At 42.9% G+C, this 15,918-nt stretch overlaps 1 protein-coding gene across 1 annotated transcript in view; it reads left to right on the top strand.

The window, feature by feature from the left end:
* Positions 1-15,918, top strand: part of bsna (bassoon presynaptic cytomatrix protein a) — an 83,990-nt gene that overhangs the window by 64,160 nt on the left and 3,912 nt on the right. The window contains exons 8-14 of the mRNA XM_061832454.1: positions 827-3,320; positions 4,054-4,620; positions 6,458-6,783; positions 9,022-9,115; positions 10,888-11,019; positions 11,966-12,021; positions 13,997-14,122. Coding sequence (XP_061688438.1) covers positions 827-3,320; positions 4,054-4,620; positions 6,458-6,783; positions 9,022-9,115; positions 10,888-11,019; positions 11,966-12,006 — 3,654 coding nt within the window. The 3' untranslated portion in view covers positions 12,007-12,021; positions 13,997-14,122. The remainder of the gene's footprint in view (positions 1-826; positions 3,321-4,053; positions 4,621-6,457; positions 6,784-9,021; positions 9,116-10,887; positions 11,020-11,965; positions 12,022-13,996; positions 14,123-15,918) is intronic.

Raw genomic sequence — 15,918 nt, 5'->3', positions numbered from 1 at the left:
CAAAAAAACGATCTTCATTTTAGATGTCAAAACAGTTTTGTGGCTTCCGTGTATTCTTTTCTGTATGAAATGAGAACAAATGGCTCTTTGAGTATTTAAGGTTGCCAACCCCTGTTCCAAGAGGAAAAAACTCTTGTTGGGATTGTTCAATCACCCGGACGGAAATGTTTTAACATTAATTTAAATGACGTTATCACCATATTTAATTTGTCTAGTGAGACACGGCAGCTGCCGCCCTTGTCTCTACTCTGCTGCCATAACATTCAAACTTTGCTGTTATATAATTTCCTCCTTATTCTGGTAACGTTAGGTATTTCTTCTGTCTTCAAACACAATCCCTTTGTTTATGTCCATATGTCTCCCTTGTCATTTTTTTTTTTTTACCTAATCTTATTTTTCGAGTTTCCCTCCTTCCTGTTCATGTGATAATTGCCGACTGTCCTAATTCTAATAAAACCTACCATTGTAATGCATATTCCTCTAACACCCCTGTTTTTATCAATTTGCCCTCTTCTTTCTATTGGCATGCTATGTTCCTACGAATATGAACTCGTTCACAATATTTATTTTCTGCCTCCACCTTCCCTGATTTGCTCCATAATCTGTTTTCAACTTTTCATAATTCACCTCTTGATGCATTTTCCAAAATGTTTTGCCTTACTATGTTCTGTACATCATATCCCTGACCAAATGGCAAACAACTTGTCTATCATCTAAATAATCATACCGTCTTATTGTTCTTGTTTTACTCCTTTTCATGTTTTGTTGTCTCCCCCCCCCTCCATATTTTACTGCTCTCCACCCCACCCTCTCTCTCATTCCACAGCTGGCAGCCCTTCATCAGAGCTCGCTGCTCCGTAAGGTCAAGAGAACCCTGCCAAGCCCTCCTCCAGAAGAGACGACTGCTTCAGTTCATCTACCCCTGATGACGCCTGCCCTCCAACAGGTCTACTTGCCATCCGTGCCCAGCCTCAAGCCCAGCTCCAGGTCTGGCCTTGCCGCCAAAGCCAGCCTTCTCAAAGACCTCACCCATGAGCTGAAGGCGGTGGAGCAAGAATCGACCAAACTTAGAAAGCAGCAAGCTGAACTGGAGGAGGAGGAAAAGGAGATTGATGCTAAGCTGAGATACCTCGAGCTAGGGATCCACCAAAGGAAAGAGACATTGGTCAAAGAGAGGGAGAGGAGAGATATTGCTTATCTGAGGTGTATGGGTGATGCTAGGGACTATATGTCTGATAGCGAGCTAAACAACCTACGATTGGCAGCCGCAGCTGCATCACATGAGGCCAATGGACTACTGACAACAAGGCCAAGTACTGCTCCACTCAGCCAGTTTAGCCATGATCTGAACACAGGAGCCCAGTACACCCCCACATCATCATTTCACTCTCAGTACCCCCAGAGCCAACCAGCAGCACCAACTCAATCAAGTTTACCCTACCAGTCCTCAACATTTAACCAGGCTCCTTATCCAACAGTGTCTCAATCCCAGGCACTACCACAGCCGACTCCCCTCCAGAGTCATGGTCACCCCCAAGGACCACCCTACCAATCTCCAACAGTATACTCTTCTCAAAACTACCCCCAAACTCAACCACCATATCCACAAACAGACATAGGTTTGCCAAGTGCACCGCAACCTCAGTCCCAACCAGGGCACACAGGTTTTGGGCCTGCACCACCTGGTCAGCCCCCATACCCCACCCACAGCTCACCTTATCCGAGTGCTGTGTCCTCTTACCCCAGCCAGAGTACTCCTTACCCCGGGCAACCCCAAACTGATATTTTGACATTACATCAAGGAAGGCCAAGGCAGACATCGCTGGCTGATCTGGAGCACAAGATGCCGACCAATTATGAGACAATCAGCAACCCTACAGTTGTGGTCACCACCACGGCACAAGACATGACCTATTCCAGTTCAGCTGCCTCATTTGGTCAATACACTGGAACGACAACCATGGCCAACTATGGACCCTATGGCTCAGCAGCGTTGGCCAGTTGTTATGGTGGGTTCTCTACAATTCCACCTAGTACTTATGGACAGTATACATCAACGACTGTAAATTCATATGGCCAGTACACTACAACCAATGTGAATGCATATGGCTACACAGCAACAACAGCCAGCTCATATGGACAGTACACGTCGACAGTTTCCAATGCCTATGGACATGCCGTGGATAGTCCCTCCATCTACAGTACAGCAGATGGCATGTATCCGGCACCTGGATTAGAACAAAATATCCCAAGAAACTACATGATGATAGATGATGTAAGCGAGCTGACGGCAAAAAATGGGCTGGGCACGACAACAGGGGACGTGATCCATCACAGCGGCGCGGGGCGTTACCCTGGCGACACCCACGGTCACAGCAGCACCATTGGCAGCACGACGCGTGGGGGAACTGGCAGCTCCATGTACAGCAGAGCACCTGAGGAGGAAGCAGCGATGCAGGAAGAATTGTACGACCACCATGGCAGGGGTAAGAGCAGCTACAGACACGGACCTCTAGGGGGCAGCAGCAGCGTGAGCAGTAGCATGGGTGGGGGATCATCCTATTACTATGATCACGACTACAAACATGGCAGCTACCGACCCGCGGTGCAGAAATCATCATCCCCCAGAAGCCATTTGGCTCCTGCTGTCATGTCCACCAAACGCAGCAAGCACAGGAAACTGGGCAGTATGGAGCAGAAAATCTCCAAATTCTCCCCCATTGAGGAGGCTCGGGATGTAGAGGCAGACCTGGCCTCCTATTCTTCGTCAGCAGGTGGAGGTTACCCCTCCTCCCACATCCGAGGACGTCAGCTGATAGAGGACTATGGCTTCAAGAGGAGTACTTATAACACCGGCAGTGGCATCACCCATGGTAGTCGATACTTCGGCTCAGTGGGAGAGGAGGACGATCGGATTTACTACACTTCCACTGGTCGCTCACGTTCCACCGGCTATGGCATGGACAAGATCACAGCCAGAGACTACTCTGGGTACCGGAGCAGATCCTATGAGAGGGACGACCACGCCTACCGATCTGGCTTTAGCCGGGGACGCCACCCAACTAGACAGTACTCTGAAGAGGAAAGCCCACTCAGTCCCAAAGGGAGATTCATGGGCTCCGGGCGATCATCAAGCTTAGATCCCGACCCATATGACAGTCGCAGCGGTAGATACCATTACTATTATGGCCAATATGGTTCCAGTCACTCTCTCCCAGATGTGCAAGACCACATACGGGACCTACCACGGACCCATGTCTACAAGTCGGATGATACATACATAATAGACGATTATCACTGTGCTGTGTCAGACAGTGAAGGTAATTGTGGGAACTTAATGCCCACGGTCTCACTACCTACTACTGCCCCACCGTTTATCTAAACGTCCCCCACCCACCCAATGGATAGGCTTAGAAAAGAGAAAGAAGAAAATGAGGCAGAGCTAGCTGTTGCATGCCAATGTTTTCTTCTTCCTGAGAGTCACTTGGAGCTCTAATTTCAGTGGACTGCTGTCTGTCTGTCTGCCTGCCTGTCCGTCCCTCCGCCTGTCCGTCTGGTCATCTGTTTGTCCAGTGCTCGCATGGTTCTCCGGCGTGGTCGTTTTCTTCGTTCACACCAGTCCGATTCCCTTGGAAGGTCTTCTTTGCACGTCACCAATGCAAACTGTTTCAACAGGGTTTATCGCTATCAAGTGTCTGTCTTTTGCATTGATATATTTATAGTTGTTTTCATTTCGGAACTCTAGTTGCACTGCAAAATAGTCTAATATTTAAGAGGGATAACTTCTTAATGCGGCCAAATGTAAATGTTGCACATATCTCACTCTAGTTTACTCAGCATTATTGGCTTTAACATTGGTAATAAAAAGATAACTTCAATATAGTTTTCAGAGCAGACATTTTTGCAGTGTTTATTTGATCTAGTTACAGTTTTGTAATGTGAAAGTGATGTAAACTGTACTCTGCATGGATATAAATGTATTATATTTTATTTATTGTATCTTCTCCTTATACTTTTCTTTGGCATGTGGGTGGTCTTCCTTCTTTTTCTCAGCCTGCATGCCGCTGTCTCCAAACGACATGGAGATTGACTGTGATCTGCTTTCGGTTTCCAAAGCCTACCATCTGGGCCAGGAAGAGACAGACTGGTTTGAGAAGCCACGTTCCAGTTCTCGTCACTATGGCAGCAGCCACTCATCTGGAAGGAGTCGCCATGGTGTCAAACACACCTACCATGATTATGATGAGCCCCCCGAGGAAGACATGTGGCCTCAGGATGAGTACAGTCACGGAGTACGACATTCTTCATCCACCCGCGACCACCGGCATCATGGCAGTTCAAGTCGCCACTCATCCTCGTCACGTCATTCAGATGAACCAAGGTCCTCTAGGTCATCTAAGGGCCACCCAAAAGACCCGTCCATACGGCATGACCCTTCAGGGAGGTCTTCGTCATCAGGAAGACGTGGTGATTCAAGGTCTGGAGCCTACCACTCGTCTGACTACTTGCGAGATCCATCTGGCCACCATCATGGCCAGAGATCCTCTAGGCAAGGTGATCCACATCGGTCCTCACGCAGCAAGTCTCAGCAACAAGTCGACATGCAGGGCCAGCCAGCAGGTACGTGTGTGTGTGCGCTATTTTTGCCATTTGGTGGGGGGAATAGTGTTTCTAAGAATATATTTCAGAACATAATTTTCAGTGTGACAGATTGCACGTCTGCCTCTTAAAAGTATCAAATATTGGCTTGAACCTTTCTGTCTGGAATTTGGATATTCTCCCCCCCTGCTTCTGTGGGATTTCTTTAGAAATAGATGACATCGCCATGCCATCGGTTTAAATGTGATTGTGAATCACTGTTTATTTTTACCCTGAGAATGACTGGCCACCAATAGTGTTGTGCTCAAGAGTACCCTATCTTAAACCAGACCTCACCAAGTGGAGTTGAGATTGAGTCAAGACCAAGACCGAAACGAGGCAAGATTGAGACAAGATCAAGAGAAGCAGAGACTGACAAGACAAAAATCCATAAAAATCTATTCCAAAAATCCCATATTTTGGCTATTTAGACCACCGTAGAGTGGCTCTCAAACACGGACTTGTCAATTTCCTTTAAAAAAAAAAAAAAACACCTTGGTTTTATCATATAAATGTCCACAAAAGGCCTAGCGAGTCAGAGAGTTCAGTGTTCTGTTTGACACAGTTTTGTATCTGCTTTATCCTCCCCTTCATCTGATTGGTCGCCTCTGTGGAGAAGACCCACTTGTAAGAGTACACGTTTGTGATCTTGACAGCGCTGGCTTAGGTTCAGAAAGGCAGGTAGAGAGCTTTGCTAGTAACATAGATAGATAAACTCGGGAAATTTGAATGACCTTCAGAAAAAATATCTGGGATGCATGGACAATTTGAACTCATATCTTACATTTATCAAGGTACCATAGAAACAATATTACATCTCAAATAAAAGAAAAAGTTGGTTTGGCAAAATGCAAGACCTTTTAAAAAAAAACAAAAAAATTGAACAGCTAACGAGCATTCACTTTAATTTTGACTTTTAAATGCATTTGACTGCCAAAATGCCTTCAACTCTTTCAAAGCACAATATACAAAAATGATTTTTCCACAAAATTCTTGCAAAAATATATCCTTATGCATTTAAGCATGACGATTCAAAGACAAGCTTTGCTCCAAAAGAGAGTGGTGTATTTGCCAAATAATGCAGGACTGGGTCTCATAGTAATGGCTATTTAAACCTCGAGATTTTTCCAGAAGTGTTTAGATAGACAGACAGACAGACAATATTATATTTACTTGAGTTAAGTGAACGTTCTTGCCTATGTTTATATTTTCTTCAAAGATGCCGGCTAAAGTTTGCCATTGTCCAGCCTTTTACAGTGAGTTGAAGACTGTAAAATTTGCACACCACAGAGGGTTTTCTGTTTGGTAGGTGAGGGCACTGACAAGTTGAGTAAACTTTGTGAGCTCTTACAAGTTACTAGTCTAATTTGAGAGGAAATTTTTTGTTTTTTGAAAGCTGCGAGAACAATAGCAATGGGGAGAGATGATTGGATGATATTCGTCACGAGGGGACCAGAGATGGGAGGTAAGGTTCCACCAGAAGACTTTTGCAAATCTTTTCAAGTGGAAGGCTCAGAGCATCAGAGGATTTCAGAAATGTCCATGGCAGAAAGGCAGAATAAAACTTGAAAGTGAAGTCACTACGCCTGTTCTTGGTTGTTCACTACGCCTGTTCTTGGTTGTGGACAATTTCTGGTTTGATTTTTACTCACTCATTTTTTGCATAATCTCCCCATCAACTTCCTTCTCCTGTCTGTTAACAATGTAAATATAAACTTGTAATCGGCTTTAGTGAAAAATATAGATTGATAAGAAAAATTAAACGTGAATCTTATCAGTTCAGATTTGTTTTTTTCCCCCCAAATAAAACAACATCCAGGCACCTCCAGGTCTGGCTCCTCTTCAAGGGGCCAGTGTCCTCCCGGTGGTCCTTCAGGATCCGGGCGACAGGTTGGTCAAGTTTCCCAGAATGACGGTCCCCCAGGACAGAGGACGCAACTACAACAGCAGGCTCAGACTTCGACCGCAAGGCTTGGGCAGCAAGGGGCCCTAACCACCACCGGTGCCCAGCAACAGCCCCTAACGCAGGGACAAAACATGGGCGTGGGGCAGGGCCAGGTCAAACCGGGGCAAATAGGAGCAACGAGTGGGCCTATGGGTCAGACCAGGCAAACGGGTCCCACGGGAACATCACCTGGCCCCATGGTGAGTACAGCAAGTAAAGTTCAGTAACTAGGAAGTGAAGAATACAAATATTTACGAGTGATGCACCAAAATGAAAATTCTTTGCCAAAACTGAAAATGAGGATACAAGGATGAAAACCAAAGCACAAAAATATTTTGATGCCACTTATGAGTAAAATTGCATTCATGGTTTTCACTGTATGTATGTACTAACAGTATGTCATTAACATTACCATCGGACAGTTATTTTTGTATGTTATACAGGAGGACTAAAATAATTCTGCATACTGCTCAATTGAACTTTGTCATTACTATGTAGTTGTCATTGTTTAAAAAAATGTGGTTTTGACATTTCTTATTTTCATTTGGTATTTATTGCATCAACAATGGTGTATGAGTTGGACTGAAATGTTTTCTCTTGTGTGCTAATTTTATATTTCCTGTGCCCACTATTGCTGCTGAAACAATTGCAATTGTGTGACTAATCCATCTATCTTCCATTGCTTATCCAAGTTCGGGTCATGGAAGTGGGGGGTTGGGTGGGGTAGTTTTAGCAGGGACACTCAGACTCCCCTTTACCCAGCCACTTCATCAAACTCTTCCGGAGCGATCCCGAGGCATTCCCAGGACAGATAAGAAACGTAGTCTCTCCAGTGTGTCCTGGGTTGTCCCCGGAGTCTCTTTCCAGTGAGACGTACCCGGAACACCTCACCGGGGAGGTGTCTGTGAGTAATCCGAATCAGATTGCCCTAGCCACCTCATCTGGCTGCTCTCAATGGGGATGAGCAGCAGCTCTAATTTGAAGCCCTCCCAGATGACCGAGCCTGTATCCCTATCTCTAATGGAGAACTCATTTTGGCCGCTTGTATCAAGGATCTTGTTTTTCTTTCAATCATGACCCATAGCTTGTGACCATAGGGGAGCGTAGGAACTTAGATTGCATGGTAAATTGAGAGCTTCACCTTTTGAGTTAACGCCTCCTTTACCACAATGGACCAATAAAAGTCAAGATCACTGCAGATGGTGCAGCGATCTGGCTATCGATCTCGCATTCCATTCTTCCCTCATTCGTGAACAAGATTACCAAGGTACTTCAACCACTCCACTTAGGGCAGGAACTCATTCTGACCTGAAGAGGGCATGCCACCCTTTTCTGATCGAGGACCATGGTCACAGATTTGTTGGTGTTGATTCTCATCACAGCTGCTCCACACTACTGCGAATTGGTCCAGTGAGAGATGCCAATCATGGCTCGATGAAGCCAACAGAACCACATCATCTGCAAAAAGCACAGATGCAATACATGGGCAACCAAATCGAACCCCCTGTATGGCTCTGCTATGCCTAGAAATTCTGTTCATTAAAATTATGAACAGAATCGGTGCCATAGGGCAGCTTTGGCGGAGTCCAACTTACTGCCAGCAATGCAGACCAAAGTCTGACACTGGTCGTACTGAGGTTTGGTACCCTGTACTCCTGAAGGACCCCCAACAGGGTTCCCCAAGGGACTCGGTCGAACGCCTTGTGCAAGACCACAAAACATGTAGACTGGTTGGTCGGACCTCGCTGAGGGTGTAGAGCTGGTCAACTTTTATTAGAAGGTCTGTGTTGAAATGCTGTGTCAGAACTGCACTGGAAATGTAATAATACACGAGACCAAACTGCTCTCATGACTTAGCAGACATTTTGCTGCTTTGACTTCACCTTCTCGTCGCTTTAGTAAGCTGTCACAACACAACAGCGAAGTAGCAGCTTTGACTGTCATCATCTCCAGTCTCCCTCAAGTGTTTCTTTTTTCTCCTTGGTTTGTGTCCACATCCTCCCTCTTCGTCCCTTATCGCTCTACTGTATCAGCCCGAGTTTCAAGTCAAAAGAACCGAACAATGTTGCACTGTGCCAGCATTACGCATATGGGAGTTTTATTGTGTATAGGCAAGTCTTGACACCTTTGATTAGTTACTCAGGAGTTGGATGCCTTATTTCCCCCAAGTCTTAGTTCTTCATTCTATTACAGTAATTCATTTTGTTTGGTTGCATGTTTCCATGCAAGCAAGGTCTTTTCCTCCCCCAGTGCAGAAAACATCCGGCTACTTGGATAAATTCGGTGTGAAATAACTTGAATAAAAGCCCTGACCTTTCATTCCATCAAACGCCACCATTCACATAGCTTCCATATTTATTTCCTGCAGATGTAATGGCAGAAAAGACTTTTGTCAATATGGTGTCCATGTTGCAAAGTGATGAACTCTTTCTCTGCAGTCCAAGATTGAGACACCTCCAGTGACAGCCATCGGAGCAAAAGCAGCGCCTGTCATTGCCTCAAAAGGAGCTCAACCGCCTCTGACTGGCATAGGTGACCTTCACACACAAATTATTCTGAGAAGTTACTTTACGTCTGATTGCGAAACATTTTTAAAAATTGAAATGCTCTGTTCTGTGACAAAACTTGCACCATCATAAAACTGCACGGAGAAAATTTTGAATATCCTGGGATCGACACCGTATTAAGTCTTGTAAGTTGCGAAAGCTGCATGGTTCCAATTATTGTTGTTACTACTGCTGTATTATTTTTTATTTTACTGGCCACAAACTATTTTTGAGGGCCTAAACATTCACAAAAACTCAGGAAACTGCACGCACATCAGGCCAGCCGAAAAATTCCATCTTTTAAGTTATTTTAAATTGTGTAACTATATTGTTATTGGAAAGTGCTTTCTTCTATTCAATTGATTTCTTTTTTTTTTGTGTGGTGAATGATTTTGGATAGAGACAATACAATCAAGTCTTCATATTGTGTCCAACAACAGCGTGAGCTTCAGTTGGCTTCCAAATTAGCTATATTAACCAAGTCAAAATCACAGTCTCATTATTGACCATACACTTATAAGGATTTGCGATTGGAAAAATTGAACAGGATTAACAATTGGGATTGTCAGTTGAAACGTTTTCAAAGTAATTCATGGAGGAAAAATGAAAAGTCCCTGCTCCTCAAGATAATCTTTCAAGACATCTGATCATCAGGTCTTTCCAGAATTTAACTGCAAATTTGGCCAGCTAATATATATGTAACCCACCTTGAGTTTGATAACAAATGACAACTGGAGTCTGACTGACTTATAGTCTCCTTTTCCTGTGTTCTTATTCTTATTCTTCTCCCTTCTTGTCTGTTTTACAACAACATAATAGCACTTTCCCTAAAATGTGAGTTGTACAACTTCAGAATGGGGATGGATATGTGGGAATGTAAGTGGTTACCTCAGGAGATTATCCATCTATCCATTTTATTTGCATCTTATCCTCACGAGGGTCACGGGGAGTGCTGGAGCCTATGCCAGCTGTCAACAGGCAGGAGGCGGGGTACGCCCTGAACTGGTTGCCAGCCAATTGCAGGGCACTTTGAGACAAACAGCCGTACTCACAATCACACCTAGGGGCAATTTAGTGTCCAATCAATGTTGCATGTTTTTGGAATGTGGGAGGAAATGGGAGTGCCCGGAGAAATCCCACCCAAGCACAGGCAAACTCCACACAGGTGGGTCTGGGATTGAACCCAGGACCTCAGAACTGTGAGGTCAACGCTTTACCAGCTGATTTACCGTGCCGCCCGGGAGATTATCATTTATATTAATTCCAAACACCTAGTCAAAAAGTGTCCGAGTGGTTAGCGCATCACAGTTCTGAGGTTGTGGGGTTCGGTTCTCCTCTTAGGGCTTCCTGTGTGGACGTTGTGTGCTTATGTTTTTTTCTCCCCAGGTATTTCAGTTTTTTCCACACATTCTCACAAGATGTTTCTTAAGGTTAATAGAACACTGAAAATTTCCCAAAAGTGCGAGTGTGACTGGTTGGTTGGTTGTCTTTAAGTGCCCTGCGACTGATCGCCAAGCAGTCCAGGGTGTACCCCAACTCTCTCCCAAAACCACCTGTGATAAGCTCCACCTAACCTTTGATCAATAAGTTCATAAAAGGTGGACCTGACCAGATCAGTTCACTGATTCTAAGCAGCAAGGAAACCCTCCCAAATGCAACAAGAAGTCGAAAACACGACGCTTTTATTCTGCTCACTGACGTGTCTTTTTCCATCAGTTTTCTGTCCTGCTCATCTTCTCGCTGATCATTTTCCGGCAGGCTCCAAAGCTGCTCCGAGGCCGGGCGGCATCGGCAGTGCGGCAGCAGGTCAGCCAGGCATGGAGGGAGACAGCATGTTGTCCAAGATCTTGCCAGGAGGAGCTGCCGAACAAGCTGGGAAACTGGGAGAAGGTATCCTAAACCAGTGGCCCCCAACCATTTTATCTCCGCGAACCAGTTAATGCTTTAAAATCTTACCCGCGGACTGGGAGTGGGTGGGGGGAACGTTAGATTCTTTGTGTCTAATATCATTTGTATTGGAAATCAAATGTAATAAACATGATCATAAATGATAACAATGAAATAAAATAATAAACATAAAAGTTACGGATCCACCCCTTGGCAGTTTGTGGGTCCTTTTTGGTTGGGAAGTAGCGCTCGTACTCATTAAATAGCAAAGATAGGCTATCGTGCACCAGCTGGGAGAATGAATGTGCTGCCAGTGGCGACGTCCTTTCTGAGAGAAATCTTTGCAGCGGCTCTCATAATTCACTCACTCCGCGTCCAAAATGCTCCTCAAAAAGTCGGGCATATGCTTTGATGTTATTTTCTTTTCTTAGAAGTTGTAGCCCCTTCTTTTGTCTCTTCACTGAGCCTTTCCCCTTTGAAAAGAAACTTTCCAAAGATGTGTTTTTTTTTTACCCTTTTTGCTAGGTTTTGGGGGTAAATTTTGGCGTTGAAGTGACCGAGATGTAACCAAGAGGATTCTGTCATTTTTCAAAATAAAAGATTGTTCAGACTTGGATAATGAATACAACGGAACTAATGGATAGGTTTCCTATTACACCACCTTGTGTGTCATACAGATCAGAGAACATAGGTGATAGGTGAAGCGTGAAGTTTTTTTTTCTATCGTTAATTTATCTGATTGGTCTAAGGGACTGTGGTGACGTCATTGGAAACCTATCCATTGATTATTTCTTCGGTGACTCGGTACCATTTGATCCGCGGACAACTGTCCTAAACAATTCTTTGCAGTACTGTAGAGCACATTCATGGTCATTAGGTTTGTTATAATTGCTTTTTGAACGTTTCTTCAATCATCAGTTTAACCTTTATTTTGTTCTATGCTTCCCAGCTATATCCGGTTTTGGCAAAAAATTCACCTCTTTCTTCTAAAGTGCTACGTTTAAGGTGAGACATTTTTTTCTTCGTTTCTCCCACATGCAATGTGTGTTTTTTTTTTTTCTGATCGATCTATACAAGCAACGGTGACAGCAGCACAATTAAATGCTCTTCCACGAGTTGGCACAAGTTACAATTACTACTTTACTTTTTGGGATTTGTGTTTGATGGTGCGCCATGAGATTTTTTTTTTTTCTTGTTAAATAATTGCGTGCCTCGGTTCAATAAATGCTGGGAAAGACTGCTCAAGCAGTCATCGTAAAAAAAAAAAAAAACTGCAAAAAGAAGTCCTAAACATTTGCTGTATTCAAGCAGCAAATGAGATATGATTAAATTGGTAGAAAAAAAGTGATGACAAAAATAAGATTTAACAAGAACAACACAACTACATCGTCCACACTTTTTAACATTACAATAGGATACATTACTGCTATTGTACAAGTCATCAAAATGTGTACCTACCAAGAGCCCAAAATAGGAGATCAGTAGGTTTAAAAATAAACTTCTGTTGGCTGGAGGTCTCTTGGGATGTTGTCAGAAAGCAACAGAGGATATTTAGACAGTTCAAATAGCGTTTTCCCAAAGCGCTGCGGCAATGATGTGCATTTTTTTCTTCTGTGTCATAGAGCCTCATCCTCGATGGTTTCAGAACTGTCAGTAAAAGTCAAAGGAAAAGGCAAAAGACACCCACACACACGCAGTTACAGTATTCATTCCATTCTGGCTGCATTGGTGCATTGATGGCTTCCTGAAATTCAAGGTCCCACATTAATTGTGTTAATTAAACATTAAGCCACTGTCACAGGGATGTGGGGGGAGGGGGGCAAAGCCGAGAAGCAACAGACCCTCAGGCTCTGCAGTCAAGCAAGTCAGGCTTTAATAACTTTGGCCTCTTTTACTAATGGCTCCAGTGGTGTAGATCTATAGCAGGGGTGGGCTACATATGAACACATGCAATCTGCCAATCCGACCCACCAACCATTAACTCAACGCTGAATCCTGTAATATTCCTCGCATTAATTCAGCTGCTTTTTTCTTTCTTTTTAAAAGTTGCTGTAATTTGCCAAACCTATGTTTTTTTTGTTTTGTTTTTTTATTTGGGCTGTTATATTGTTTCCAGTGCCTCTGTAAACATGAAATGTCGATTAAAATTGTCCAGGCATTCCTGTACATTGATGGGAATAAAAGATATGTTTTCTCTCGTTCGAGTGAAATCAGGTCATTGGAATTTCTTGAGCTTAACTACATCACTAGCAAAGATCTCTGCCTACCTCTTCTTAGTTTCCCAAAACTATCATAAACGATAGTCGCATTATTATTTTATACCACTGATTATGGAGCAAAATGATTCAAGTACATCCTTTAAAGAAAAAATAACTTTCTATTCCAAAGGACATGTGTTGGTGTCATCTGAATGTAGAACAATAAATACAATATAGTTGATAAATAAAAAAAGAATAAATAAATCAGACTCAGCATTGTTTGAAAAAATGCACTAAAACATAGATCAAACATTTGACATACATTCATTAACCCACTAAAGAGCGCCAAAAAATGTACTCAAAATAATTTGGGCTGTGTCACTTTTATATCATTGTCATTTTTTTGTCTATTTTTTAAATTGTATTATTCTTGGCTATTGAAAGAGATTTTATGTCTCAATCATCTTTTACCTGGTTGAGTAGCCCCTGGACCTGTTCCAAAAATCTCACCAGGGATGAGACATTCTGACTTCAAAGGAGTGATCATTTGAAAATGTAAACATTTAAAGAGATTTATAGAAATGGCGTGCAGCATACTTATATTTATCTGATTTTAATTGGTTACATCATTGTTGCAAGAAATCCCGTCCATGATCAGTTTTCCCCACTCTCTGTTTCAAAGTGTTTTTGACCCCTACTTTAGAGCAAAGCATATGTACGAGTACCCCACAGATGCATCAAAACATATAAACAACTGAACAACCACATTTGTGCCTTTGCAGGACTATTTAAAAACACAAAGCCATGAGACCTTGTACCAGACAAACCTGCCACATTCCTCTTGATTTTCATTCCCTAAAAGAGAGAAAGAGAAGGAGAGCGGGCCGAGTGGAGAATCAACCATTCAAGTGAGTATTCAATTTGATTTTAGCGGTAGGATATATCAGGAGCACACAATAGTTCCCAGATATAGTAATAAATCATCCCTAATATTGCTCTGTCAATTTTTTTTTTTTTTTTTTTTTACAAAGGATCAGTAATTATAGTATACTTACTGGTTGAACTCACTCAGTTTTGTGTTTATTGTGCCAAACAATGGCAAATATTCACCCACCTAAAGCTGCCAAATAATGTAATGTTAAGGGGGTTAGTATGTAAGCCCTGATGCATACCATTGCATAAAAATGAGAGTTGCCAACTCACCCCCGCACATTGAGCAATTGAATATATGGATGATAATGATCAAAATTTACAAACATGCAATTTATTTGTAGGCATCTTTCTGGGTACTCAATGTTGCCTACCAAAGCAAATAAAATCACGACAGCAACAACAACAATACACGTGCATCGACTAAATACTGTACATACAGCTAACATTTTTTAAATAAAAATGAGTGGAGAAAAAAAAGAAAATGAACAGGTGATTAAGTCAAATGAGCCACTTTAAACAACACCGAGTCCGTAGGTGAGATTACAAGGTGGGGGGGGTCCATATTCCGGACAGGAGGGAGCGTGTTCCAGAGCCAGGGGGGCAAATGTGATGTGTATTATGTATACATAAAGTATATTGCTCTTCATCACATTTCTTAAACCATAAAAAGATAGATTAATAGTTAAGGGAGAAAGAGGTTGCTAAAGATAGTTGATATAGGCGAGAATGAAATTGAAGGTGTGCAAATTTTACGTCTCACTGGCTCATTTAGCCATCCACAGGCATGTTAAGAATTCAAAACACAGTTAAGTATTGTCGTGAAACAGTATTTGATACTTAATAAACTATTTATTTGGCTTGGGGGGGGGGGTGTTCCGCCTTAAATTCTGTTAGAATTCCCACTCGGTGAGCCACTGATACACAGGGTAGGGACCTGGGAGTTACCATAACAGGGGAGAGGTGGGTTCTCAGCTTCATGGCGGTGCTCCTGAGGTGCCGCCCTTCCCCTACCCGACTGATTGACTGCTTGGCAAGTGGACTCCTGGGCCCGATCCCACCCCTCGATTGATTGAGTGGAGTCCTCAGCCTCCGCGGCACAGGCACAGCAATTACTGGGCTGTCACTCTTTGTGAATGCCAAACGGTGTCAATTCACTTGCATGTATCTGGGGGGACACACCCCAGGGACTCTTTCGCTGAGTGTGGGGCCACACTCACTTTTTCTGACAAATAACTCATGAATATGCAAATTGCTCGTGTATATCCTCACCCGTATTCTTGTCCTATAAATTTTTAAAATTCAGTTAGTCAATCCCACCACACTTCAGTTGTTCAGCCGGGTTCATGATCTTTGTCCTGTCATTCCCTCACAGGGTGTAGCACTACAGCTAGAGGCCCATGCCACACCCATATTTAAGATTTCATCAATGAAGATATGTTTACAATTAGTGCTTTGTCTTTTGTCTTCATTTCTCTCTCTCCTGTAGAAACTTTATTCTGTTTGACTGATCGAAGAAACCACAGCGGATGCTTAAAAATTCCACAGTGACACAGTAAAAGATCACACAGATCCCCCATTCTGCAAATGTTTTTTTAAATAATTTTTTAAAATACATTTAATAATTTTTAAGAATTTTTAATATAATATATATTTTTAAATAATTGAAATATATTTTTCAGAAATAGACAGCTACCAATAATTTAAAAAAAAAAAGAAGTCACTTTTCCACAATATGTCCCAATGGTTCCCTGTTTGTTTGAAATTTGATGCT

Source organism: Syngnathoides biaculeatus, chromosome 2, assembly GCF_019802595.1.
Source record: "Syngnathoides biaculeatus isolate LvHL_M chromosome 2, ASM1980259v1, whole genome shotgun sequence".
In the NCBI taxonomy this organism is placed as follows: Eukaryota; Metazoa; Chordata; class Actinopteri; order Syngnathiformes; family Syngnathidae; genus Syngnathoides; species Syngnathoides biaculeatus.
This window is presented reverse-complemented; position numbering and strand designations above follow the sequence as displayed.